Consider the following 27,095-nt stretch of genomic DNA (forward strand, 5'->3'; position numbering starts at 1 on the left):
GGAGAATTGCTTGAACCCAGAAGGCGGAATTTGCAGTGAGCTGAGATTGCACCACTGTACTCCAACCTGGGTGACAGAGTGAGACTCTGTCTCAAAAAAAAAAAAAAAAAAAATTAGAATATCCGTCTAAACTCCAAATAACAGGAAGGAGTTTGAGAAAGAGAGAAAGCAAAGTTGATGAAATCTTCAACACTATAGTTTATAGTTTAGGAAGTTTTCCCATAACTGGAGGATACCCATTTCTATGATTTTTTTTTTTTTTTTTTAAGAGTTTCACTCTTGTTGCCCAGGCTGGAGTACAATATCACAATCTCAGCTCACCACAACCTCCACCTCCCCACAACTTCCGCCTCCTAGGTTCAAGCAATTCTCCTGTCTCAGCCTCCCGAGTAGCTGGGATTACAGGCATGTGCCACCACACCCGACTAATTTTGTATTTTTAGTAGAGACAGGGTTTTTCCATATTGGTCAGGCTGGTCTCGAACTCCCGACCTCAGGTGATCCACCTGCCTCAGCCTCCCAAAATGCTGGGATTATAGGTGTGAGCCACTGCGCCTGGCCACAAATTTCTAGATTGAAAGAGCAAATTGGGGGAAAAAAGATCCATGCCAGGGTAGACATTGTGAAATTTCTGAACACAGGGAACCATCATTACCTACCTCAGGAAGCTGCAGTGTTAGTTGCCTCTGATTTATTTTATTTTATTTTTTTTGAGACGGAGTCTTGCTCTGTCACCCAGGTTGGAGTGCTGTGGCCGGATCTCAGCTCACTGCAAGCTCTGCCTCCCAGGTTCACGCCATTCTCCTGCCTCAGCCTCCCGGGTAGCTGGGACTACAGGCGCCACCACCTCGCCCGGCTAGTTTTTTTTTTTGTAATTTTAGTAGAGACGGGGTTTCACCATGTTAGCCAGGATGGTCTCGATCTCCTGACCTCGTGATCCGCCTGTCTCGGCCTCCCAAAGTGCTGGGATTACAGGCTTGAGCCACCGCGCCCGGCCCAAAGTTGCCTCTGATTTTTGACAAGCATGGGAAGATGGGGGCTGTTCATACAGGGCCAGCTTCAAGTGTCCAGTCAAATAAAAGCATCCTTGCACGTCCTTTAGGGAACTACCAGGCAGGTCAAATAATGACAGTTCTCTGGGAATGGGGCATGGAAGGAGCTTCAAACTCATTTTGTATCCTCCAGTGGCTGCCAACATGAGGTTTTCACAGTGATTGTGGCCTGTTGGTTTTCGAGGCTACCATAGAGCTGGAGGACAACAAATGGGTACAGCGCAAATTAAAACACCGCAAAGATAACTGTTCTTGTTGAGATTCAGCTATTTTTCTTGAATAAGTGCTATGTGTATAAGCTTTTGGCTAACTTCCGAAGTTCTGAAAAAGCTCATTTTGACTATTTTGTCCATGTTTTCATTCTTTTTGTGAAGATGATTTTCAGAAGTCCTTACCGTTTTGTTTTGTTTTGTTTGGCTGATGTCACCAACATGTAGTTTTTTAAGTTTAGGTTAATTAAATAATTAAGCCTAGGCAACATAGCAAGACCTCATCTCCTGAAAAAAAAAAAAAAGATAAAAAGATTAGCTGAGCATGGTGGTGCATGCCTGTAGTCCCAGCTACTCAGGAGGCTGAGGTGGGAGGATTACATGAACACAGGAGGTTGAGGCTACAGTGAGCTATGATCACATCACTACATTCCTGCCTGGGTGGCAGAGCAAGACCCTGACTCTTTAAAAAAAAAAAAAGTTTAATTAATTAAATTCCTTAGGTTCACTAACCATTTTTCTTTTTCTTTCTTTCTTATTCTTTTGGTAGAGATGGGGTTTCACCATGTTGTCCAGGCTGGTCTTGAACTCCTGAGCTCAGGTGATCCGCCTGCCTCAACCTCCCAAAGTGTTGGGATTACAGGCGTAAGCCACTGCATCTGGCCCCATTTTTCTTTTTTTTTTAGTCAGTGTCTCACTCTTCTCACCCAAGCTGTAGTGAACTGGTGCCATTATAGCTTACTGCAGCCTCAGACTCCTGGGCTCAAGCAGTCCTCCCACCTCAGCCTCCCAAACAGGTGGGATTACAGGCATAAGCCACTGTGCCCCACCCTTACTAGCCATTTTTCAAATGCTGAAAAGCCACATGTGACTAGTGACTACACCATTGGACAACTCAGATACAGAACATTTCTATCATCTTGAAGTTCTGTTGGACAGAGTTGCTTTAAGGAATTATCCTCATTATAAAATGATGAGTATACTGAAGCTCAAAAAAATTAACTCATTCAGACTTTCTGAGTCTCCAGAGCTTCATGTTGTTTACCACCAACCTTCTCTTGGTGCTTTCCAGCTTTTTCATGTCGGGGAATACATAAAAATGCTATTTGTATAGAGCACACTGGGGTAAATGGATGTGACTAAAAGATCATCAGCCCCTAGTCTCCTGCTGCTCTTGTCTCTGTACACCCAGCCCAGGAATGAGGAGGATCCACAGCTCAGCACACTTAACCTGATCATGCAGTTCTGCTGTACATTATAACAGTGATTCTCAAAGTGTGGTTCCAAGACGTGAAGCATCAGCGTTACCTGGGAGCATGTTAGCAATATGCATTCTCAGGTCCCATCCCCATCCCCGTCCCAGACCTACTGAATCAGAAATTCTGGGAGTAGGGTTAAGCAGTTTGTAGTTTAGCAAGCCCTCCAGGTGATTCTGATACACATAAAAGCTTATTCAATGAGTAGTGCTAGGAAAATTGGTTGTCCATTATGGGACAATACAGACACACAATGAAACAATGTATAATATATATACTAAATGCCTGGAAAATCGATAACAAAAATTGTATCCTAAATACCACCTTTTGTACCCCTCCTCAGAGATACTGCTAAGTGAATCAGTTAATTTTTACATATTTTATATCGAACTAACATACATTTTGTAGGTTTTCTCACTTTAATTTTCTGTTCAAATGCCCCTCAACAAGTGAACATCCTTTTCTTCAGCTTTGTTGTAATATTTAGATATTATGGTTATTAATTCACTGTCTAACAGAATTAGTAAATTGAACAAAAGCTTCAGTACCAAGACACAAAATCTCTCTATATATATTTGCTTTGTGGTTCTTAACTTTCTTTCTTTTTTTTTTTTTTTGAGACGGAGTCCCGCTCTGTCGCCCAGGCTGGAGTACAGTGGCCGGATCTCAGCTCACTGCAAGCTCCGCCTCCTGGGTTCACGCCATTCTCCTGCCTCAGCCTCCCGAGTAGCTGGGACTACAGGCGCCCGCCACCTCGCCTGGCTAGTTTTTTGTATTTTAGTAGAGACGGGGTTTCACCATGTTAGCCAGGATGGTCTCGATCTCCTGACCTCGTGATCCGCCTGTCTCGGCCTCCCAAAGTGCTGGGATTACAGACTTGAGCCACCGCGCCCGGCCTAATGGTTCTTAACTTTCTAAAGGTCATTGACTGCTTGTAGAATGTATTACTAGAAATGGATATTCTGACTGAACACATTGGCTCATGCCTGTAATCCCAGCGCTTGGGAGGCCAAGGCGAGTGGATCACTTGAGGTCAGGAGTTTGAGACCAGCCTGACCAACATGGTGAAACCCTGTCAAATACAAAAATTAGCTTGGCATGGTGGTGCATGCCATAGTCCCAGCTACTCAGGAGGCTGAGGCAATCACTTGAACCCAGAAGGCAGAGGTTGCAGTGAGCAGAGATTGCACCACTGCACTCCAGCCTGGGCAACAGAGTGAGACTCCCTCTCAAAAAAAAAAAAAAAAGAAAAGTTGATGTTTCACCAGAAAAATGTACCTATATCTAATATTTTGAATACAATTTCAGAATACCTTGATTTAATTGTAATGGGACAAAGATTTAGTTAGAAGTTCATGTTTTGTAGGATATTGCATATTTCTAGTTTGATTGCTTGCTTTTTTAAAAAATTAACTTGTTCGTTTTTCCCTCCTACTTGTAACTCTAAGGTGGATACATTGCAAATAGCCTAGCAATCATGACAGATGCACTTCATATGTTAACTGACCTAAGCGCCATCATACTCACCCTGCTTGCTTTGTGGCTATCATCAAAATCACCAACCAAAAGATTCACCTTTGGATTTCATCGCTTAGGTAGGTAGTTGGCGTTTCTTTTGTTTTATAATGTTTTATAGTAAAACCACAATGAACTATAACCCTGATTAACTGAACTCGTTCCAGTGATATATTGTTTGAACAAAGCAAATGAAAATAGATAAACAAGATTTATTCAAAAACATCTTTTCCAGGGTACATTCAGCCCAGTCAGCTAAATAGTTTACACATATAAAATTATATGATAATCATTTATCTTCAAATGTTGCTCCCTGTGTCCTGAAGATATCATCAGAAAAAAGTTTACTTTCAGTTAATTGAACAAAGCAAAACCACATGGGTTTAACCCATTAGTGAGCATTAGCTTCTCCCTTTTACTTCAGGTATTTCAGCCAAAGCTACCAAGGCTTAGATTTTAAGCAGAGCTATCACATGTATAATGTATACTGTGTGGCTGAACTTGACTGGAGCCATTGTATCAACATAAGTGTGCAAATGCATACATATTTTTATTTGCCTGTTTTGAACAATATTAATGTTTAATTATAGAGTTAAAATCATACATTGTGATCTGCGCAGCTCTGCTTCTTACTGTATTACTGTTTTTAAATTTGTTGCTTATTTTGAAAATATGTATAAAATAATTACCTGAACTATTATATGAAGTAACATTTACCCAGAGTGAGAACCCAAAAGTTGACATTTAAGTAGCTTCAGCAAAACATGCCTCAAAGAACTACAGTTAACGTCTGATAATTTCATTTTGTAGGAACACTGATGCTTCTGGCTAATATATCAGTCAATTCCTCATCTTCTTTGTTATTTTTTAGCCTAAAAAAATCTTAGACTGTAGATTTTTTGTTTCTTTGCCTATGTTTTCTTTGTATTTGTTGTTTGTTTTTGCTTTTAAGACAGAGTCTTATTCTGTTGCCCAGGCTGGAGTGCAGTGGTGTGATCTCAGCTCACTACAACCTCCACCTTCCAGGCTCAAGTGATCCTTCCACCTCAGCCTCCCGAGTAGCTGGGACTATAGGTGTGCACCAGCATGCCCAGCTAATTTTTGTGTTTTTTGTAGAGACAGGGTCTCCCTACAAGGGAGTCATCCCTTGCCCAGGCTGATGTCAAACTCCTGTGCTCAAGCCATCCTCCTACCTTGGCCGTGCAAAGTGCTGGGATTACAGGTGTGAGCCACCATGACCGGCCCATAGCATCTAGGACTTCTAACTTAGTGACTGGGTCTTCTGGTGCAAAACTTGACACTGTACCTAAATGGTGATATTCCAAGTAGCTATCCAGGTCATTGGGTTGAAAAATTATTTAGCATCCCCAGCCCTCAGTACTCTCAGCTACTGTACAAAAGAGCTAAAGCCCCAGGTGAAGTTTTTCTTTTGTTAATGCATGTGAAATAATTCACTGCATAATGCATGTGAATGTGTTCCTGGCCGGCGTGATGGCTCACATCTGTAATCCCAGCACTTTGGGAGGCCGAGGCAGGTGGATCACCTGAGATCAGGAGTTCAAGACCAGCCTGGCTAACATGGTGAAACCCCATATCTACTAAAAATACAAAAATTAGCCGGGCATGGTGGTGCATGCCTGTAATCCCAGCTACTCAGGAAGCTGAGGCAGGAGAACTGCTTGAGCCTGGGAGGCAGAGGTTGCAGTGAGCCTAGATCATGCCAGTCCACTCCATTCTGGGCAGCAGAGTAAGACTGTCTCAAAAAAAAAAAAAGAATGTGTTCCTAAAAGAAACCCCACTGCTTCTCAACATATTATATAGTCGTTTGTTTACTGGTTGCCTTGGGATTTTTAAACAGCTTCAAAATTATTTTTAAACATTAATTTTTTTGTGATTTAAACACCTGCAGTTAAGATCTAAAATGTAAACATATCATCATGGAATGGGAATTTTTTAACACTGTTTGAGAGAGTACATTTATATAGTCCTGTGGTTCTTAAACTCTTTTAGGTTATAAACCCCTTGGAATTCTGATGAAAGCAGTGAAACACTCCCTCAGAAACATGCAATAACAGAATATAGAAGATGCTACACATACCAGTTAAGAACCCATAATGATGGAAATTCTGTTAAATATTAAAAAAGTACTTAGTGTTTGTTCTACATAGTCACTTTGCTTCTTCATAAATAAGTACTATGTAAAAATAAGAGACAGTAGAACTGACTGGTCCTATTGTGTCTCTGGAATTTTCTATAGAAAGTAAAATCTTTCCCTTTCCTTAAAAGTACTAAGTTCCAAGAAGGTAGACCAGACAGCACGATTTGATTCCTGTCTCTCTGAGAGTCCATTAAAATAAAAACATAGAGGTACCAAAACACCAAAGAGAATTACATGATTGGGTTACCAATAAACAAATTTCCAGAAAATTTTGGAAGTTGTAAAGTAGATAAGAGTGGGTTGAAGGAGAAAACAAGCCAAGAACATACTCTGAACTAGGAACTGGACCAGCCCAACAGATCTTAAGGCTTAGGGATGGAGATGAGCAGAAATGAGAATTGGGGCTGAAAAAAGGGAAGATTAATTGAATAAATGGGAAGCCATTCCCAGTGGTCACTAGGCCCCTACCTCCTTTCCTACTCCTACTTCTACTCCGGCAACTTACACTTTCCCCCAGGTAAAACACCAGATATTTCTTCTAGAAAAAAAACTGAACAAAATGGGGAAAACTAAGAATTAGTGTGGATGTTGATGTTCCAAAATAAGTCTTATTTTTTACTGGAATTCAGAGTTCTGCCACCTCATATCCTGATTCTCCATCTACTCTCCCTAAAGGAATATAGTTCTCTGCCCTGCCCTACACCCCATATTAATAACCATTTTAGGCTGGACATGGTGGCTTATGCCTGCAGTCCCAGCATTGTGGGAGGCTGATGCAGAAGGATCCCTTGAGCCCAGAAGTTCGAGACTAGCCTGGGCAACATAGGAAGACCCTGTCTCTACCGAAAAATATTTCAATTCATTTCTGGCTTATCCTTCTAGCGTTTCCTTTTTACAAAGGGTAGTTTCCCTATCCTTCTGCCCTAAGTATGAATAGACAACCAAGAATCTTCCAGCATGTGGGAATAACCAGCAGCATGAACTAAAATGACCAAAACTAAACTAACAGAAAAATTAACCCTAAAGGAAAGAGAGGTAACTTAAAGAACCAGAAGAGGCTGGGCGCGGTGGCTCACGCCTGTAATCCTAGCACTTTGGGAGGCCAAGGTGGGCTGATCACTTGAAGCCAGGAGTTTGAGACCAGCCTAGCCAACATGGTGAAACCCTGTTTCTACTAAAAATACAAAACCTAGCTGAGCATGGTGGTGCCCACTGTAATACCAGCTGCCTGGGAGGCTGAGACACGAGAATCACTTGAACCTGGAAGGTGGAGCTTGCAGTGAGCCAAGATCCAGCCACTGCACTCCAGCCTGGGCAACAGAATGAGACAGTGTCTCAAAAGAAAAGAAAAGAACTGGGAGAAAAGTTTTTAAATTATCTTATTAATATGCTCAATAATAAAACAGTAAAATGTTTTAGAAAAATAAATACAAGAATAGCTCTTTGAAATTAAAATTATTCCTGAAATTTATTTTATATTTATACCAGTTCTTTTTTTTGAGAGTCTTACTCTGTCACCTAGGCTGGAGTGCAGTGCCGTGATCTTGGCTCACTGCAACCTCCGCCTTCCGGGTTCAAGTGATTGTTGTGCCTCAGCCTCCGGAGTAGCTGGGATTACATGTGTGGACCGCCATGCCCAGCTAATTTTTGTATTTTTAGTAGAGACAGGACTTCATCATGTTGGCCAGGCTGGTCTTGAACTCCTGACCTTAGGTGATCCGCCTGTCTCGACCTCCCAAAGTGTTGGAATTACAGGCATGATCCCCTGCGCCCAGCCTATTTTTTTCTTTTTTCTTTTTTTTTTTTTTGAGACAGAGTCTTGCTTTGTCACCCAGGCTGGAGTGCAGTGGTGGGATCTTTTTTTTGAGAGAGTCCCACTCTGTCACCCAGGCTGGAGTACAATGGCATGGTCTCAGCTCACTGTAACCTCTGCCTCCCGGGTTCAAGCGGTTCTCCCACCTCAACCTTTGGAGTAGCTGGAATTACAGGTGTGCGCCACCACACCCGGCTAATTTTTGTATTTTTAGTAGAGATGGGGTTTCACTATGTTGGCCAGGCTGGTCTTGAACTCCTGACCTCGTGATACATCCGCCTTAGCCTCCCAAAGTGCTGGGATTACAAGCGTGAGCCACTGCGCCTGGCCTAGTGGTGGGATCTTGACTCTGCAACCTCCGCCTCCTGAGTTCGAGCAACTTCTGCCTCAGCCTCTCAAGTAGCTGGGACCACAGGCATGTCCCACCACACCAAGCTAATATATATATATATATATTTGTTTTAGCAGAGGTAGAGTTTCACCATGTTGGCCAGGCTGGTCTCGAACTCCTGGCCTTAAGTGATCCACCCACCTCGGCGTGCCAAAGTGTTGGGATGACAGGCGTGAGCCACTGCACCCAGCCATTCCCGAAATTTAAATTTATTTTATTTTATTTTTTTGAGACAGGGTCTCACTGTGTCACCCAGGCTGTAGTGCAGTGGCACCATCATAGCTTACTGCAACCTCAAACTCCTGGGCTCAAGGGATCCTCCCACCTCAGCTTATCCTAAGTAGTTTGGACTATAGGCACACGCCACTGGGCCCTGCTATCTTATCTTATTTTATTTTATTTATTTTATTTACTTATTTATTTTATTTTGTTTTTTGGTAAAGACAGAGCCTCACTTTTTTGCCCAGGTTGGTTTCGAACTCCTGGGCTCAAGTGTTTCTCCTGCCTTGGCCTTCCAGAGTGCTGAGATAACAGGCATGAGCCACTGTGCCTGGCCAAAATTTTATTTTAACAGAAGGCCTAGGCTGGGTGCAGTGTCTCACACTTGTAATCGTAGCACTTTGGGAGGCTGAGGTGGGAGGACTGCATGAAGCCAGGACTTCAAGACCAGCCTAGGCAACCAAGTGAGAGCCCATCTCTACAAAATTTTAAAATTAGCTAGGTGTGGTGGTATGTTTCTGTAGTCCCAGCAGCTCAAGGAAGCTGAAGCAAGACGATTGCTTGAGCCCAGTAGTTTGTGGCTGCAGTGAGCTATGATTGTACCACTGTGCTCAGGCCTGAGGGACAGAGCAAGACTCCACCTCTAAAAAAAAAAAAAAAAAAAAAAAGCCTCACTCCTATAATCCTAGCACTTTGGGAGGCCAAAGCAGAAGGATCGCTTGAGGCCAGAAGTTCGAGACCAGCCAGTGCAACATGGCGAAACCCCATCTCTACCAAAAATACAAAAATTAGCTGAGTGTGATAGCACACGCTGTAGCCCCAGGTACTCGGGAAGCTGAGGTGGGAGGATAATTTGAGCCCAGGAAGTGGAGGTTGCAGTGAGCCAAGATCACATCATTGCACTCCGGTCTCGGTGACAGTCAGATCCCATCACACACACACACACACACACACACACACAAACTAGAAATTATAGTCAAGAAAGTCTTCCAGACTACAGAACAAGATGTGATAGGGACAGGAGGAAAAAGTTAAAAACTATAAAAGAACAATCTAGGAAATCCAAAGCCTTATTGATTGATTGATTGACTGAATGATTGAGACAGAGTCTCGCTCTGTCCCCCAGGCTGGAGTGCAGTGACGCCATCTCGGCTCACTGCAACCTCCGCCTCCTGGGTTCAGGTGATTCTCCTGCCTCAGCCTCTTGAGTAGCTGGGACTACAGGCACACGCCACCACACCCGGCCAATTTTTGTATTTTTAGTAGAGACAGGGCTTCACATTGTTGGTCAGGATGGTCTGGATCTCCTGACTTCATGATCCACCCGCCTCGGCCTCCCAAAGTGCTGGGATTATAGGCATGAGCCACTGCCCCCAGCCAAGCCTTACTGTTAAGAACCTCAGAAAAATATAACTTAAAAAATGAAGTAGCCACTTAATGCATATGGTATTTCTTTTTTAGGTGTTGAACATGTTCTGGAATTAGTAGTGATGATAGCTGCACAACCTTGTACATGTACTGAAAACCACTGAATTGTACATTTTAAAATGGTGAATTTTGTTACATGAATTTTATCTCAATTTTTTGAAGTCATCTAAAAAAATGAAAGGGAGGGAATTGTTAAAGATATAGATAGATGGGTATTTCCAGAGCTAAGGAGGTACTCAAGCTTCACACTGAAACTTTTGGGATCTTCTTTTCTCTGTTTTGTATTCTAAAATATTATGAGGGGATATCTAGATATAGACCTTATTTCACTTATTCTGCTCTATGAAGTAATGGTAGCAATTTGGGAGAAAAAACTTAGTTTGCTTGAGGAAGATTCAAAGATACATAGAATATGATTAATAAAGCTGTAAACCAAAGCAGTTGGTGTCCCTGAGTTCCACAGTACCATTGCTTCAGAGTAATCTCTTGAAGTTCTATGGGGAGAGATACATTTACATTTGGACACACTTAAGTAGGGTAGCTCATGTGATCTCTAATTCCAGACTTGGAGATTCAGGTCCTGAAGAACTTTACAGAGGGAATCCCTACAAGAAACTTGGTTTGTTGCCATTGTTGTTGATGTTGTTTTGTTTTGATGACATGGCAGCGTGGGACAGGGATGGGTTTTCTCTCTGTTGACTTATTTTGTAAATATGCAAAACATGTTGAAAAAGTCAAATTTTATTTTATTAATTAATTAATTTATTTGAGAGTGGGTCTCACTCTGTTGCCTAGACTGGAGTGCAGTGGAGTGATCTCAGCCCCCTGCAGCCTTGACCTCAGACTCAAGCAATCCTCCAACCTCAGCCCCTCGAGTAGCTGGGACTGGGACCACAGGCGTGCACCACCATGCCTGGCTAACTTTTGTATTTTTTGTAGAGATGAGGTTTTGCCATGTTTCCCAGGCTGGTTTCAAACTCCTGGGCTCAAGTGATCCACCCACCTTGACCTCCCAAAGTGCTGGAATTACAGGGATAAGCCATCGTGCCTGGCCAAAAATTATTTTTTAAAAGAAAACACAGAGAAATCTTGCTTTCATTCCCCTCCACTCCATCCCCCCATCCCGTTCCATAGGAGTAGACCCTTTGAATTGGTTTCTGGCCTATCCTTCCAGCACTTCCTTTTAAAAACATAAGGAAATACATATATATGTTCATATCCTGCTTCTTACCACCCTTCTTTATGCAATAGGTAGTGTACTGTATACTCAACTCTAGACCTGGAGGCAGTGATTCTATATAGAGTTCCACCTCCAGGAGAACACTTTATAGCAGTACATAGAAGCTTCTGGTTTGAAAATGTCAGAGCTGAAAGAAAGAGAACAACCACTTAACTATTCAGAAAGAAGTAATATTCCCTTGCTCCTTTTGAATAAAAATTGAACACAGGATATTGTCTTGGCATTCTGCACGAGGAAGCAGAAAATTAGATTTCCTGAAAATTTCTTCTACACTGAAGAATGAAATTTTACGCTCTATCTGACAATAGTAAATATCAAACCATGGCTTAGCTGTAATTGCCATTTTAGTTGTTATATGGATGTGTTTTCTACTTTAAAAGATCATATTCTCTGTAGGCTTTAGATTGGTTTATATTTATCTATGGACTATTGATTGTAGACTTTTTTTCTTTTTTCTTTTTTCTTTTTTTGAGATGGAGTTTTGCTTTTGTCACCCAGGCTGGAGTGCAATGGTGTGATCTCAGCTCACCACAACCTCTACCTCCCGGGTTCAAGCGATTCTCCTGCCTCAGTCTCCCAAGTAGCTGGGATTACAGGCGTGCACCACCATGCCCAGCTGATTTTTTGTATTTTTAATAGAGATGGGGGTTTCACCATGTTGGCCAGGCTAGGCTCGAACTCCTGACCTCAGGTGATCCGCCCCCCGCAGCCTCCCAAAGTGCTGGGATTACAGTCATGAGCCACTGCGCCTGGCTGATTGTAGACTTTTGATTGGTATTGACAAGGACCCATGAGAGACAACAAAGAGAAGTCGTCGAGAGAACAGACCCTGAGACTAATAGTTTGGCTCAAGCCCTGGCCCCCTAACTTCCTACCAGTTTGACCTTGGGCAAGTTACCTGACATCTTTGTGCCTCCATTTTCTATTTGTAAAAGGAAGCTAATAATAGTGCCTACCTCATAATAGAGTTATTACAATTATTAAATGAGTTAATATTTGTAAAGTAATTAGAAAAATGCCTGGCACTTCAAAAGCAGCCTTCATTTATTCTTTGGAAATAATTTTAAATGAATTCAAGGTTTATATGTAGCTTTTAGGCATATATACATAAATGTCACTGTAAACTGTAGGATATCCGATCTTTAAAATTTTTTGGTTAGATTTTATCATAATATGGTAACAAATCACATTTATTGCTTTTAGGTGTTAGTGATAAAATGGTTTGTCAGTTTTAGTCTCTTATGTAATGGAACGAAGAAATACGATGAGCCCAATGGGAGAAAGCAGGAGAGGTTCTTGTCAGTCTCTACTTTCACCTTTTGTTTCTTTTGAGTTACTAAATGTTTTGACACTGATTTTGCCTACGAATAGTTTTGAAGTACCAATGAAAATGGGTTCTCACCCAAGTGAGAATAGTTTTGCTAAAAAGGTAGAAATAAAAGAAATTGAAGGGGCAATTCTACTTGATGGTAAAACAGTGATGTTGTTATATGCTATTCACCTTTTAGTTTTCTCCTCTTCCCATTAGTTCTTTGTGTACAGTTTAAACTGAATCTGGAATTTTCTTAATAGAGAATTAGCTTTACATGATCAAGTACTGTCCATTTAGTTACTCTGGAGGCTATGACTTACCCTCTCAGCTCCTCCAAATGGTCTGGAACTCTGGAGGCTATGACTTCCCCTCTTAGCTCCTCCGAATGGTCTGGAGTGAAGAAGGAATCATTTTTGTTTCTTCTGTAACCCAAAGATTAGCTATTTTTTCTTATTTTTAAATTTTTATTTATTTATTTATATTTTATTTTATTTTAATTTTTTGGAGACTGAGTTTTCCTCTTGTTGCCCAGGCTGGAGTGCAATGGCACGATCTCGGCTCACTGCAACTTCTGCCTCCTGGGTTCAAGCGATTCTCCTGCCTCAGCCTCCCAAGTAGCTGGGATTATAGGCATGCACCACCATGCCCAGCTAATTTTGTCTTTTTAGTAGAGATGGGATTTCTCCATCTTGGTCAGGCTGGTCTTGAACTCCCGACCTCAGGTAATCTGCCCACCTCAGCCTCCCACCTCCTAAAGTGCTGAGATTACAGGCGTGAGTCACCATGCACAGCCTGGTTTTTTTTTTGTTTTTTTGTTTTGAGTTCACGACCTGTTTGTTTGTTTGTTTGTTTGTTTGTTTGTTTGTTTGTTTGAGATGGAGTCTTGCTCTGTCACCCAGGCTGGAGTGCAGTGGCTCGATCTTGGCTCACTGCAACCTGTGCCTCCCAGATTGAAGCGATTCTCCTGCCTCAGCCTCTCGAGTAGCTGAGACTACAGGTGCTCACCACCACGCCCACCTAGTTTTTGTGTTTTTAGTAGAGACAGGGTTTCACTGTATTGGCCATGCTGGTCTCAAACTCCTGCCCTTGTGATCCGCCCGCCTCGGCCTCCCAAAGTGCTGGGATTATAGGCGTGAGCCACTGTGCCCGGTGAGTCCATGACATTCTAAAAGGATTAGCTTTTATTGAATAAAATGCTAAATGAGGAAATGAAAATTAATTTCAGGTCTTCTTTCGTCCTGTTGATCTAGGGTAAATAGTTTTACTGTGCCTTTGCTTCTCCTTGTGTAATAAAGAGTTTTTAATATTTACTTCTAATATTGTGGTTAATGTCAAATTACAGATGATACATGTATCTAATTTGGATTATCTAGTAGTATTCAATAAAAGTATATTACACATGTGAAGGTGTATAGAAACTGATAGTAGACAAACAGGCAGATGTATTTCTGAATTTTTTGTGTAAATTATCTTTAGATGAATGGAGTCTTTTTTTTCTTCCCCCCCGAGACAGGGGCTTGTTCTGTTTTCCAGGCTGGAATGCAGTGGCACCATCATAGCTCACTGCATCCTTGAACTCCTGAGCTCTAGAACTCTTACCCTCATAGCCTCCAGAGTAGCTAGGACTGCATGCACATACCACCATACCCAGCTAATTTTTTAATTTTTTGTACAGACATGGTCTTGCTTTGTTGCCCAGGCTGGTCCTGAACTCCTAGCTTCAAGCTATCCTTCCAACTCAGTCTCCCAAAGTGCTGGGATTACAACCATAAGCCACTGCACCAGGCCTGATGAATGGAACCTTTTAAAGTCACTAATAGTCCAGGCATTGTGGCTTATATCTCTAATCCCAGCACTTTGGGAGGCCAAGACAGGAGGATCACTTGAGCCCAGGAGTTGGAGACCAGCCTGGGCAACGTAGTGAGACCCCAAAAGAAAAATTAGCGGATGTGGTGGCACACGCCTGTGGTCCCAGCTACTTGAGAGGCTGAGATAGGAAGATTGCTTGGGCCCAGGAGGTTGAGGCTGCAGTGAACCATGTTTGGGCCACTGCACTCTAGCCTGGGTGACAGAGCAAGACCCTGTCTCAAAAAAACAAAAAAAAATAGGCTGGGCATGGTGGCTCATGCCTGTAATCCTAGCACTTTGGGAGGCCGAGGCGAGCGAATCACCTGAGCTTGGAGTTCGAGACCAGCCTGACCAACATGGAAAAACCCCATCTCAACTAAAAATACATGTGGCACATACTTGCAATCCCAGCTACTCAGGAGACTGAGGCAGGAGAATCGCTTGAACCTGGAAGGTGGAGGTTGCGGTAAGCTGAGATTGTGCTATTGCACTCCAGCCTGGGCAACAAGAGCGAAACTCTGTCTCAAAAAAAAAAAAAAAAGTGAAAAGTCACTAATGTAAAATATGTAATGAAGAATTGTTTTAGAATGAAATCACCCCTGTTTGATTTATTTATGAGTTTGGATTTTTTTAAAAAAAAAGGATTTGTGTCTGTGAATGACAAATATTAGTAGTATCATCCTCTAAGTTTATTTCATGTTCTCATAACAATTTATATGTGGTTAACAGCATTTATCACATCTTTTATAGCTTCTTTTTTTTTTTTTTGAGACAGAGTCTCGCTCTGTTGCCCAGGCTGGAGTGCGGTGGCACGATCTCGGCTCACTGCAAGCTCCACCTCCCGGGTTCACGCCATTCTCTTGCCTCAGCCTCCCAAGCAGCTGGGACTACAGGCGCCCGCCATCACGCCTGGCTAATTTTTATTTTTTTGTATTTTTGGTAGAGACAGGATTTCACCGTGTTAGCCAGGATGGTCTCAATCTCCTGACCTCGTGATCCGCCCGCCTCGGCCTCCCAAAATGCTGGGATTACAGGCGTGAGCCACCGCACCCGGCCTTTGTAGCTATTTTTGTGAAACTCTGTCTCCTAGATGATGAGTAAATCGGGACAGGAACAGGTAATATTAAACTCTCTGTGTCTGGCACTAATTGTTGGATAGGCATGGTGGCTCACTCCTATAATTACAGCATTTTGGGAGGCCATAGTAGGAAGTTTTCTTGAGCCCCTGAGTTTGAGACCAGCCTGGGCAATAAAGCGAGACCCCTATCTTTACAAAAACTTTTTAAAAAAATTAGCCAGCCATGGTGGCACGCACCTATAGTCTCAGCTACTCAGGAGGCTGAGACAGGAGGATCACTCGAGCCCAGGAGGTCAGGGCTGCAGTGAGCTATGAGCATGCCACTGCCCTCCAGCTTAAGGGACAGAGCAAGACTGTCTAAAACAAGACAAAAACGTCAGTTTACATATTCAGGCTGAATAAATAAGGGCATGAAAGCTGTGAAACAGACAATTTAGAACAATGCATAATCCTTAAATCATTTGTTTTGGGAGTAAATGAAACCAGTTGCCAAACTTGGAGTAGTGGTGTTTTTGTAATTTGGGGACTAAATATTTGGAACTTTAAAACATTTTTCTGTAATTCTAAAACTGTAGTCATGTTCACAGAATAGACTATAAAAATACTCAAGCCGGCCGGGTGCGGTGGCTCATGCCTGTAATCCCAGCACTTTGGGAGGCTGAGGCAGGTGGATCAAGAGGTCAGGAGATTGAGACCATCCTGGCTAACACGGTGAAACCCCGTCTCTACTAAAAATACAAAAACTTAGCCTGGCATGATAGTGGGCACCTGTAGTCCCAGCTACTTGGGAGGCTGAGGCAAGAGAATGGCGTGAACCTGGGAGGCGGAGCTTGCAGTGAGCCGAGGTCGCGCCACTGCACTCCAGCCTGGGTGACAGAACAAGACTCCATCTCAAAAAAAAAAAAAAACTCAAGCCTGTAATCCCAGCACTTTGGGAGACCATGAAGGGTGGATCGCCTGAGATCAAAAGTTCAAGACCAGCCTGGCCAACATGGTGAAACCCCATCTCTACTAAAAATACAGAAAATTACCTGGGCGTGTTGGCGGCCACCTGTAATCCCAGCTACTTGGGAGGCTGAGGCAGGAGAATCACTTGAACCTAGGAAGCTGAGGTTGCGGTGAGCTGAGATCATGCCATTGTATTCCAGCCTGGGCAACAAGAGCAAAACTCCATCTCAAAAAAAAAAGAAAGAAAAGAAAAGAAAACAAAAACAGATAGATAGATAGATAGATAGATAGATAGATAGATAGATAGATAGACAGACAGACAGATAGATCAATCCTTAACATAGCTGGTTAGTACTGTTGTACTGGTTGTACACCTGACTTAAAGGTCCCTTTTGGGTATAGAAAGAAATACGTCAGAAGGGAATTTTTTCTTCCTTATCTCAGTGAGGGGTGGGTCCTGTTTGTTTGCTTTAGTACTTACCACTTAGAACTTCATGGTTAAATCATCTTTGGTTCAAATCTGAGATCCATCTATATGACCTTTTGGAGAGTAAGTTACTCTCTTGAACTAGAATTTTCTTCTTCTGTAAACTAGGGATGATAGTATTTGTATTGCAGAATTGTGAAAAGTAAATAATGTGGTAAGGAAAATAAAGTACCTAACATGGTTCTGGCACAGAGTAAATTCCCAATAAAAGTTAATTTCAGCCTTCTGTTTTTCCTTCCCTCTTCTACCTTCCTGTATATCATCTTACCCAGATTTTTCGTATCTCTCAAGATGCACCATGGTCCAAAATGGCCTACTGTTATTCTCCCCCAATCAGAATTCTTTTTTTTTTTTTTTTTTTTGTAGACGGAGTCTTGCTCTGTCACCCAGGCTGGAGTGCAGTGGCCAGATCTCAGCTCACTGCAATCTCCGCCTCCCGGGTTCACACCATTCTCCTGCCTCAGCCTCCCGAGCAGCTGGGGCTACAGGTGCCCGCCACCTTGCCCGGCCAGTTTTTTGTATCTTTAGTAGAGACAGAGTTTCACCGTGTTAGCCAGGTTGGTTTCGATCTCCTGACCTTGTGATCCACCCGTCTCGGCCTCCGAAAGTGCTGGGATTACAGGCTTGAGCCACCGCGCCCGGCCCCCCAATCAGAATTCTTATCTCAGCTAAATAGTAGGAAAAAAGATGATTCACTCTGATGATTAAATAACAGTTTTTAAAGACATGCTTTTTAAACTCGTAAGTCTTTGGTAATTTATTTGCAATGTAACAGTTCATTTTAGCAAAAATCAGTCAAGGTGAAAGAAGGGTAGTCTTAGATTCGTGGGATACAGTGGCTATTCCAGGAGTCAGTTCTGTTTTGTTGCTACTTTTCCTTCATGTGAGACTACAGATTGTATAAAATCATTCAGGTTTTTTTTTCATCTATTTTATTTCATTGTTTTATAATGAACTACAATCACAGCTTTGTGTAGGAAGATGGAGAGCAGGGTAAGAGCCATATGTGAGTTATTTTTAAATGCCTGGATTTATTTGATTGTGGGCATGTAATCTTATTCTGGAAGCTAATATAATTTTGAATGTAATGAAACCACACTGTAGGAGAAATCCCACAAGTTCTCAGGAGGAATAGCATTCTCTTCCAGACAAAGAGGAGATGCCATTCTAAAGAGAACAGGCTCCACCCCCTTGCTTGCTTTCTGCCTCTATCCTTCTATCCTTCTGTCCTTCTGGTGAAAGTAATTGACTATATTTATATGGTTTTTCTTCCAGATGGTGGGCTGAAGAGGTTGTGCGAATTAGATAAAGATAATGATCATGTGAAAGGACTGTAGTAAGCAGAGTTGTTTGTATTTGAAATAAAAAGCAAGATTTGCACTATGGTAATAAAAATCTTCAGCCTGGGCTGGGCACAGTGGCTCACGCCTGTAATCCCAGCACTCTGAGAGGCTGAGGCGGGCAGATCATGAGGTCAGGAGATTGAGACCATCCTGGCTAACGGTGAAACCCAGTCTCTACTAAAAATACAAAAAAATTAGCCAGGCATGATGGCACGTACCTGTAGTCCCAGCTACTCAAGAAGCTGAGGCAGGAGAAACGCTTGAACCCAGGAAGCGGAGGTTCCAGTGAGCTGAAGGTTGCACTCCAGCCTGAGTGACACAGTGAGACTCCGTCTCAAAAAAAAAAAAAAAAAAAAAAAAAAAAAAAAAAAAACCTAGGCTCATGGCTAAGTGACAGTATAGGATAGGTGTCTTTCCTAATGATGTGTGGTTTTACTGAGCAGAAACCCTGGCAGAGCTGGCTAGATGATGCATTGTCCTGGGTTAGGTACCTGGTTACAATGCTAATTCTATGTAGTTGGGTTTTTTAATCCCCTCATGCTCTAGCTACAGAAAAGTATTCAGCTAAAAAGTCTTCCCACAAACACACAGCCAAAAAATAAAAAATAAAACCGATAATCTCCTAGTTAGTGATTCATTTTGACAAACTTCCTCCCACCACTGACAAAAGTTATGCCTATTAATTATTCACGTCTTAGTGAGAATTTAATCACATCAAATAAACATCTATAGGAAAAGAATAAATTCCTAGAACTTCCTAGGGATGGGAGTTTTTATTGAGACTGAAAGAAGGCATGAGTGAGGTAGTCCACGTTGGATAGCTAGACGTCAGCTTGAGAGTAGAAGGCACCTTGGGTGTGGTGTAGGGGGAGCAATAAGGCAGGAGTAGGAGATTATTTATAATGGAAGGGGAGAAGATCAAAAGACAAACTTTGGAGTTTAGCTTGCCATTCTGGTGGTGACAGTAGGCCACTGGAAATCCTGTATGATGTCTTTAGCCTGAGTTGAAATACAAATGCAGGTTGAGCATCCTTAATTCAAAATCTAAAATGCCCCTTTGAGCATCATATTGGTGCTCAAAAAGTTTCAAATTTTGGAGCATTTTGAATTTTGAATTTTCTCATTGGGGTGCGCAACATGTACTAGTTTAGAAGTCCTAGGCAAATTCAATATAGCCCACTCTTTTTCCTTCTGTTTCCTTCCTATCCTCTATTGGAAGAAGGTAGAAAAGAAAAATAGCACAAAAGGAAGTAGAAGAGAGAATATAGCTCCACTCTCCTTCCCTATTCATTTTTATAGACTTCTGAATGTTTGCTATATGTAGTTTTTTTAAGCAATGGAAAGACAAGTGTTACATAGTTTAAGTGAAACTGACTGAGTTTTGTTAAGTGAACGGTACTCCTTACTGGCATCATAGCATTAGCAAAGTTAACAGTTATGGTAGGTCAGTACATTTATACAACACCCCTGAAAATAAATATACTTGGGTTGTGTGTGGTTTACCTAGTTGAAGCAAATTGTTGTAGTGTCTCATAGTTACTTGTTGAATGAATGAATAATAGTATAGGTGGGGAAATAGGTAGTGCGTATGTATACAAACGTAAAAATAATAACAAATTGTAATAAATGCTAGGAAGAGAAAGAACAAGGTACTTGATGGAAAATAACAGAGGATGACAGAGAAGGACTCCAGTGTTTTTCATGTGAACCTTGCAAACTCCTAGTTTTGGCAATGTATTGATGTTTTAAAATATACAGTAAACAATTTTCATATTTTATAGTACTATTAAAACGATAATCATCTATGTTTTCTCCTATTTAACTTTTTCTTTTAGCATTTATTAGCTATTCAAACTGTTTATTCTCTATATATGAAATTCAGGGTGTATTTTAGTTTTTATTAGATCATTGACTATAAACATTTGTTTGTATTTCAGCTGAATGAAAAGACCCATGATCTTGTAGCAAATACTCATATTCACTCATCTTACTCCCTCCTTTCATGCTCCAGTTCAGCCAAGTAGAGTGATTTAATTATGTATGTGTAGACTTAGCTGGCAAAATATATTTTAAAAACTGTATTAGGCCGGGTGTGGTGGCTCACGCCTGTAATCCCAGCACTTTGGGAGGCCGATATGGGTGGGTCACCTGAGGTCAGGAATTCGAAACTACCCTGGCCAACATGGTGAAACCCCGTCTCTACTAAAAATACCAAAAAAAAATTAGCCGAGCGTGGTGACATGTGCCTGTAATTCCAGCTACTCGGGATGCTGAGGCAGGAGAATTGCTTGAACCTGGGAGGCAGAGGTTGCAGTGAACCGAGATTGCACCACTGCACTTCAGCCTGGGTGATGGAGAGCAGCAAAACAAAACTATATTAATGGGTTTTGTAGTATTTTCATAAAAATCTTTTTTTTTTTCTGGTACAGGGTCTTTCTCTGTTGCCCAGGCTGAAATGCAGTGGCATGATCAAGGCTCACTGCAGCCTTGACCTCCTGTGCTCAAGCTATCCTTCCACCTCAGCCTCCCAAGTAGTTAGAACTATAGGCATGTGCTACCACACCTGACTATTTAGTTATTTATTTTTATTTTTATTTTTTCAGAGACAGGATTTCACCATGTTTCCCAGGCTGGTCTCAAACTCCTGAGCTCAAGCAATCTGCCCTCCTCAGCCTCCCAAAGTGCAGGGATTATAGGCATGAGCTACCACACCCAGCCATTTTTCAAGACTTTTAAATGCTAAATTTCTATTTTGATTGAAATATGACCATTCAAGTTCACCTAAAGTGGCTGAGGTGAGAGGATTGCTTGAGGCAAGGAGTTTAAGACCAACCTGGCCAACATAGTGATACCCTGCCTCTACTTAAAAAAATCGATTTTCCTAAAGTTAATGGGGTGGTAGCTTTCACAGAAATCCAGAATTTTAATTGTGAAAGTTCCTGAGTCTCTTTTAAGAAAATGAAATAGTCATCCGATATGTACTCCTTTTGTCTTGGAAAACTTTATTGTAAGTTATGTGACCGAAGACCAACCCAGAGCAAGAAGGAGAAAATTGGAGCAGGTCATAATTTGGTTGTTGATTGAAAGCTTCCTTCTCTCTTAAATGGGAGAGTGGGAGGGAGCAGAATTTTGCTTATTTTTAGCTACATTCTATCATGTTAAGAATATTATGAAGGAAAATTTAATTTTAAACCCTAAGTTAGTGCTATTTATCGGTATTTCACCAAAGCTTAATGTATTAAAATGAAAGAGTTTTTGTTTTATCAGCAATAAATGATTCATACCGTTTCTGCTCCTTAGAATTTTTAGAATTGTGGACCGGCAGCGCCGGTGCTCAAGCCTGTAATCCGCAGCACTTTGGAAGGCTGAGACGGGCGGATCACGAGGTCAGGAGATTGAAACGAATCCTGGCTAATACGGTGAAACCCGTCTCTACCTAAAAAAACAAAAAAACTAAGCCCGGGTCGAGGTAGGCGGGCGCATGCCCTTGTAGTCCCAGCTACTTGGGAGGCCTGAGGCAGGAGAGATGGGGTACGAACCCGGGGGCGCGAGCTTGGGGCAGTGAGCTGAGATCCGGCCATTGCACTCCCAGCCTGGGCCGACAGAGCGAGACTGCCTTCTCAAAAAAAAAAAAAAAAAAAAAAAAAAAGAATTTTTAGATCGTATTGCTCTGTGCTTTATACTTCATTATAGTCTCAGCCCCTAAAATCGCTAGCTAAAAAGTTACTTTTCTTTTTCGCCTTTTGCATTTATTACTATGTATCCCAAGAAAATTTTGTCGGTGATTAGAATAAAAGATACACAGACCAGTGGTCTTTGGCTTTTCACCAAGGGAACCATATTTCCTTATTAATGAGGACATATTCTTTGAGGGGGACTAAAAAGGAATATCATTGATTACAGGTATCTTGAACGCTAATTGGGAGTTTCTAGAAATCAGCTGAATTCCTTTACTGTTAACTGTAGGCAGGTATTAAGAATCTCTTATCATGCTCATGTGGGGTGACAAAGCTGTGGCCATACAGGAGTGACTTTCAGCCTCGCGGCCGCCAGAATCATAGTGGCGACTTGTAAGGCAAGGGGAAGTACCTTCTGCCAGGGAGCTCTGTTCCATGGCTTTTTCCGTTTGACTTTCAGTTTCCACTTATCTTAGAATGTAGGATTTGCCTTATCTGAGATTCCAAAAAGGTGATTCTTTTAAGATGGTTTTAGTAAATCACTGGATGTGTGGGGTTTTGCCCGATTTAAGCATACTCACAGCATGCCCCTACATATATCTGAAAATACTTGCTAGACATATTTATACTGAAAAATTATTTGTTGTCCTGCAATACAAACTTTACACTGGGCATCCCCAATATTATATCTGGACAGACCGTACTAGGGTAACTAATAATTTATCTCCAACACAGAGACAGTGTTTGAGCCCGCGCCCCCCTTTTTCGCCCCCACGCCCTCCCCCCACACCCCCCCAGAAAAACTTGAAGTATCGGACCCACCTAACTCTCACTCCGCGCGCTTCCTCGCCGTCCTTCCTCACTCTTCTCTTTTAAATTTCATAAGCAAGCGCATCATCTCTTCGTTCCACTTGACGTTGTGCTGGCTATGAATCCTTTGTAAATATAAAGTTGTGTTGCTTTGTAATATTGTTTTTTTGTTTTTTTTTTTCTTTTTTTTTTTGAGACGGAGTCTCGCTCTGTGGCCCAGGCTGGAGTGCAGTAGCTGGATCTCAGCTCACTGCAAGCGCTGCCTCCTGGGTTCACGCCATTCTCCTGCCTCATCCTCCCGAGTAGCTGGGACTACAGGCGCCTGCCACCTTGCCTGGCTAGTTTTTTGTATTTTTTAGTAGAGACGGGGTTTCACCGTGTTAGCCAGGATGGTCTCGATCTCCTGACCTCGTGATCCACCTGTCTCAGCCTCCCAAAGTGCTGGGATTACAGGCTTGAGCCACTGCACCCGGCCTTTTTTTTTTTTTTTTTTTTTTTGAGAGACAGGGGTCTCACTTTCACCCTGGCTGGAGTGTAGTGGCACTATCATAGCTCACTGCAGCCTCAAACTCCAAGTGATCCTCCCGCCTCAACCTCCCAAGTAGCTGGGACAACGGGCATACACCACCACACTTGGCCAATTTTGGGTGGAGAGACAGGGTCTCACTATGTTGCTCAGGCTGGTCTTGAACTCCTGACCTCAAGTTATCCTGCCCCCTCAGCTTCCCAAGTAGCAGGGATTACAGGTATGAGCCACCACATACTTTATAATTTTTGTATTAAAATTTTGATGAGGGCACCTTAAAAACTATGGTGAGCTAACTGCTAGCTTCAGCCTTGATACTTGGTTAAAGTTCTCCTGATGGTAGGAGGCTACCACAAGCACACGACATTCTACAGTTTCGAATTTTTTAAATTATTTCTTCTTTACAGTTTTATTTTGTTTTTGTTTTTTTTGTTTGGAGACGGAGTCTCACTCTGTCACCCAGGCCAGAGTGCAGTGGTGCGATCTCAGCTCACTGCAACCTACACCTCCCAGGTGTAAGCAATTCTTGTGCCTCAGCCTCCTGAGTAGCTGGGATTACAGGCAGCTGCCACCTCACCCAGCAAATTTTTGTACTTTTAGTAGAGATAGGGTTTTGCCATGTTGGCTAGGCTGGTCTTGAACTCCTGACCTCAGCTGATCCGCCCACCTCGGCCTCCCAAAGTGCTGGGATTACAGGCATGAGCCACTGCCACCAACCTCTTTACAGTATTTTTATATGTGTACTTTACCATCAGCAGTTATAACTTTGACAAGAAATCCCATGTATTTTCTTTTTTTTATTTGGCTTACGCCTTCTCTTTCAACTTATTTACTTTTTGTTTTTTGGGGGATTAAGTAATAACCTATTATTCATATTTAGCTTCATTTTCTTAATTGTATAGCCTTTTATCATCTTCCCTTGCTTAACCCTTGACTAATTTCATTCTACAAAATCATCCATAAATATTTGAATACCTGCTATATGTGAACTACTCTCGTAAGTACTACAGTAAATATGACATGGAATAAGACTTGGACCGTATCCTCAAAAAGTGTATATAGTCTGTACTTAATATAGAGGTCTCTCCATAGCTTTGTATATTTCATTTGGTCTTTTCTCCTTCAGCTTATATCTCTTTTAAAAGTATATTAATATATCTCTTTCAAAGTATGATTATCTGTATGTTAGTAATAGGTGTTCCATGGTTTTTGAATAGAAATGATGTGTTTTTGTTTTATTCTAATATCTGTTCTGTTGATGCACAGGTTTTATAGGAGTGTTTTTTTGTTTTGTTTTGTTTTGAGACAGAGTCTGGCTCTGTTGGCGAAGCTGGGGTGCAGTGACATGATCTCAGCTCACTGCAGTCTCTGCCCTCCCGGGTTCAAGCGATTCTCCTGCCTCAGCCTCCCGAGTAGCTGGGACTACAGGCGCCAGCCACCACGCCCGGCTAATTTTTGTATTTTTAGTAGAGATGGCGTTTCACCATATTGGCCAGGCTGGTCTCGAACTCCTGACCCTGTGATCCACCCGCCTTGACCTCCCAAAGTGCTGGGATTGCAGGCGTGAGCCACCATGCCTGGCGGTTTTTATAGGAGTTTCAGCTACATTAGGTATCTTCAGGAAATAGCCTATAATTGCTAGATAATTTTTTTTGTGTTATAATTTATAAGTTGGAATGAAAATGTGTCAAAGTCCAATATACTTAAACAACTTTTGAGCAGTGATTTGTCCTACATAACCGTTTTCCAGATTATTTTACCTATTAACACTTACAGGATTAGTGTCAGGTTTCTCTAAAGGAAAAATATTCCTTCAATTATTTTCTTGCTTTTATTGTTTGAGCGTTAATGCTTGTTTCACATAATAATGTTAATTTTCACCCAGGCTGGAGTGCAATGGCGTGATCTCGGCTCACTGCAATCTCTGCCTCCTGAGTTCAAGCGATTCTCCTGCCTCAACCTCCCAAGTAGTTGGGACTACAGGCACCCACCACCATGCCCAGCTGATTTTTGTATTTTTAGTAGAGACAGGCTTTTGCCATGTTGATCAGACTGGTCTTGAAATCCTGACCTCAGGTGATCCGCCCGCCTTGGCTTCCCAAAGTGCTGGGATTACAGGCGTGAGCCACCGCATCTGGCCTTATTGTTTTGTTTTGTTTTCTTTTGTTTTGTTTTTTTGAGAGGGAGTCTGGCTCTGTCGCCCAGGCTGGAGTGCAGTGGCCAGAGCTCAGCTCACTGCAAGCTCCGTCTCCCGGGTTTATGCCATTCTCCTGCCTCAGCCTCCGGAGGAGCTGGGACTACAGGCCACCTCGCCCGGCTAGTTTTTTGTATTTTTTAGTAGAGACGGGGTTTCACCGTGTTAGCCAGGATGGTCTCGATCTCCTGACCTCGTGATCCGCCCATCTCGGCCTCCCAAAGTGCTGGGATTACAGGCTTGAGCCACCGCGCCCAGCCCTTATTGTTTTTAAATGTACTTCACGTTGCTCTTTTTGTTATTTTGAAAATATATAAAATTATTTTGCTTTATATTTACATAGTAGAAAATTCAAATGGTACAAAAGCATATATAGGGCAAGGTCATTCCTGTCTCCCAGCCACCAGTTCTCCTTACCCAAGATAACCAGTTTTTTATGAGTATTTTGTATAATCCTTCTGGAGATTGCATTTACAGCTGATTACTCATATATTCTCTTTTTTCTTTTTCTTTTTTTTTTTTTTTACACAAATGGTAATGTATCATACACAGTTGTGTACTTTGCTTTTTTTCATATAACACTATGTCTTGGGCATTATTCCTTACCAGAATAAGCTTTTTTCTTCTTTTTACATGCATAGTATTCCATGTTACAGGGTCCCTACTAATCATTTTTGTGGTTGTTTCCAATAATTTGCTATTATATACAGCGTTTAATTAATAGCCTTCATGAAGGTATGAATATTTGCATGGCTTAAAAAAATTCTTTTGGCCGGGCGCGGTGGCTCAAGCCTGTAATCCCAGCACTTTGGGAGGCCGAGACGGGCGGATCACGAGGTCAGGAGATCGAGTCCATCCTGGCTAACACGGTGAAACCCCGTCTCTACTAAAAAATACAAAAAAAAAAAAACTAGCCGGGCGATGTGGCAGGCGCCTGTAGTCCCAGCTACGTGGGAGGCTGAGGCAGGAGAATGGCTTGAACCTGGGAGGCGGAGCTTGCAGTGAGCTGAGATCCGGCCACTGCACTCCAGCCTGGGCGACAGAGCGAGACTCTGTCTCAAAAAAAAAAAAAAAAAAAATTTTTTTTTAGTTTAAAGGTAAATATGCGTTTATGGTAAAACTTAAAACACTTCAAATATTACCAAAATAATACAGTGAAAATAAATCCCCTAAACTTCTAGTACCACTTCCCAAATGTAATACTTTCTTGTGATTATCAATTTGTTCGATATTTTCTTTTTTTCTTTTAGAAAATAAATGGTTGTGTGGTATCCCCACTATATATATATATATAAATCATAACTTATGAAGTTCCTCTTTGGTGGACATTTAGGATGTCTCCAGATTTTTTTTTTTTTGGATACTACAGACAATGCTACAGTGAAAGCCTTGTAGGTATCTTTGCACACGTGGAGGTGTTTCTATCAGGTGGAGTCCTAAAAGTACAGTTGTTAGATCAAGGAATGTATACATTTTAAGTTTTGATTAGTTTTACCAATTGGCTCTCCAAAAAGGTAATACTATTTGATACTTCCACCAGTAGATCCTTGCTAACTCTGGCTATTATCAAACTTGATTTTTTTTTTTTTTT

The 27,095-nt window shown here is 41.9% G+C and overlaps 1 protein-coding gene across 1 annotated transcript in view; it reads left to right on the plus strand.

Moving 5' to 3' along the window:
- SLC30A4 (solute carrier family 30 member 4) overlaps positions 1–27,095 on the plus strand; it is a 46,963-nt gene that overhangs the window by 11,196 nt on the left and 8,672 nt on the right. The window contains exons 3-4 of the mRNA XM_017872761.1: positions 3,966–4,112; positions 22,773–22,890. Of these exons, the coding sequence (XP_017728250.1) occupies positions 3,966–4,112; positions 22,773–22,890 (265 nt within the window). The remainder of the gene's footprint in view (positions 1–3,965; positions 4,113–22,772; positions 22,891–27,095) is intronic.

This window comes from Rhinopithecus bieti, unplaced genomic scaffold (genome assembly GCF_001698545.2).
Source record: "Rhinopithecus bieti isolate Rb0 unplaced genomic scaffold, ASM169854v2 scaffold_6945, whole genome shotgun sequence".
NCBI classification, from domain to species: Eukaryota; Metazoa; Chordata; class Mammalia; order Primates; family Cercopithecidae; genus Rhinopithecus; species Rhinopithecus bieti.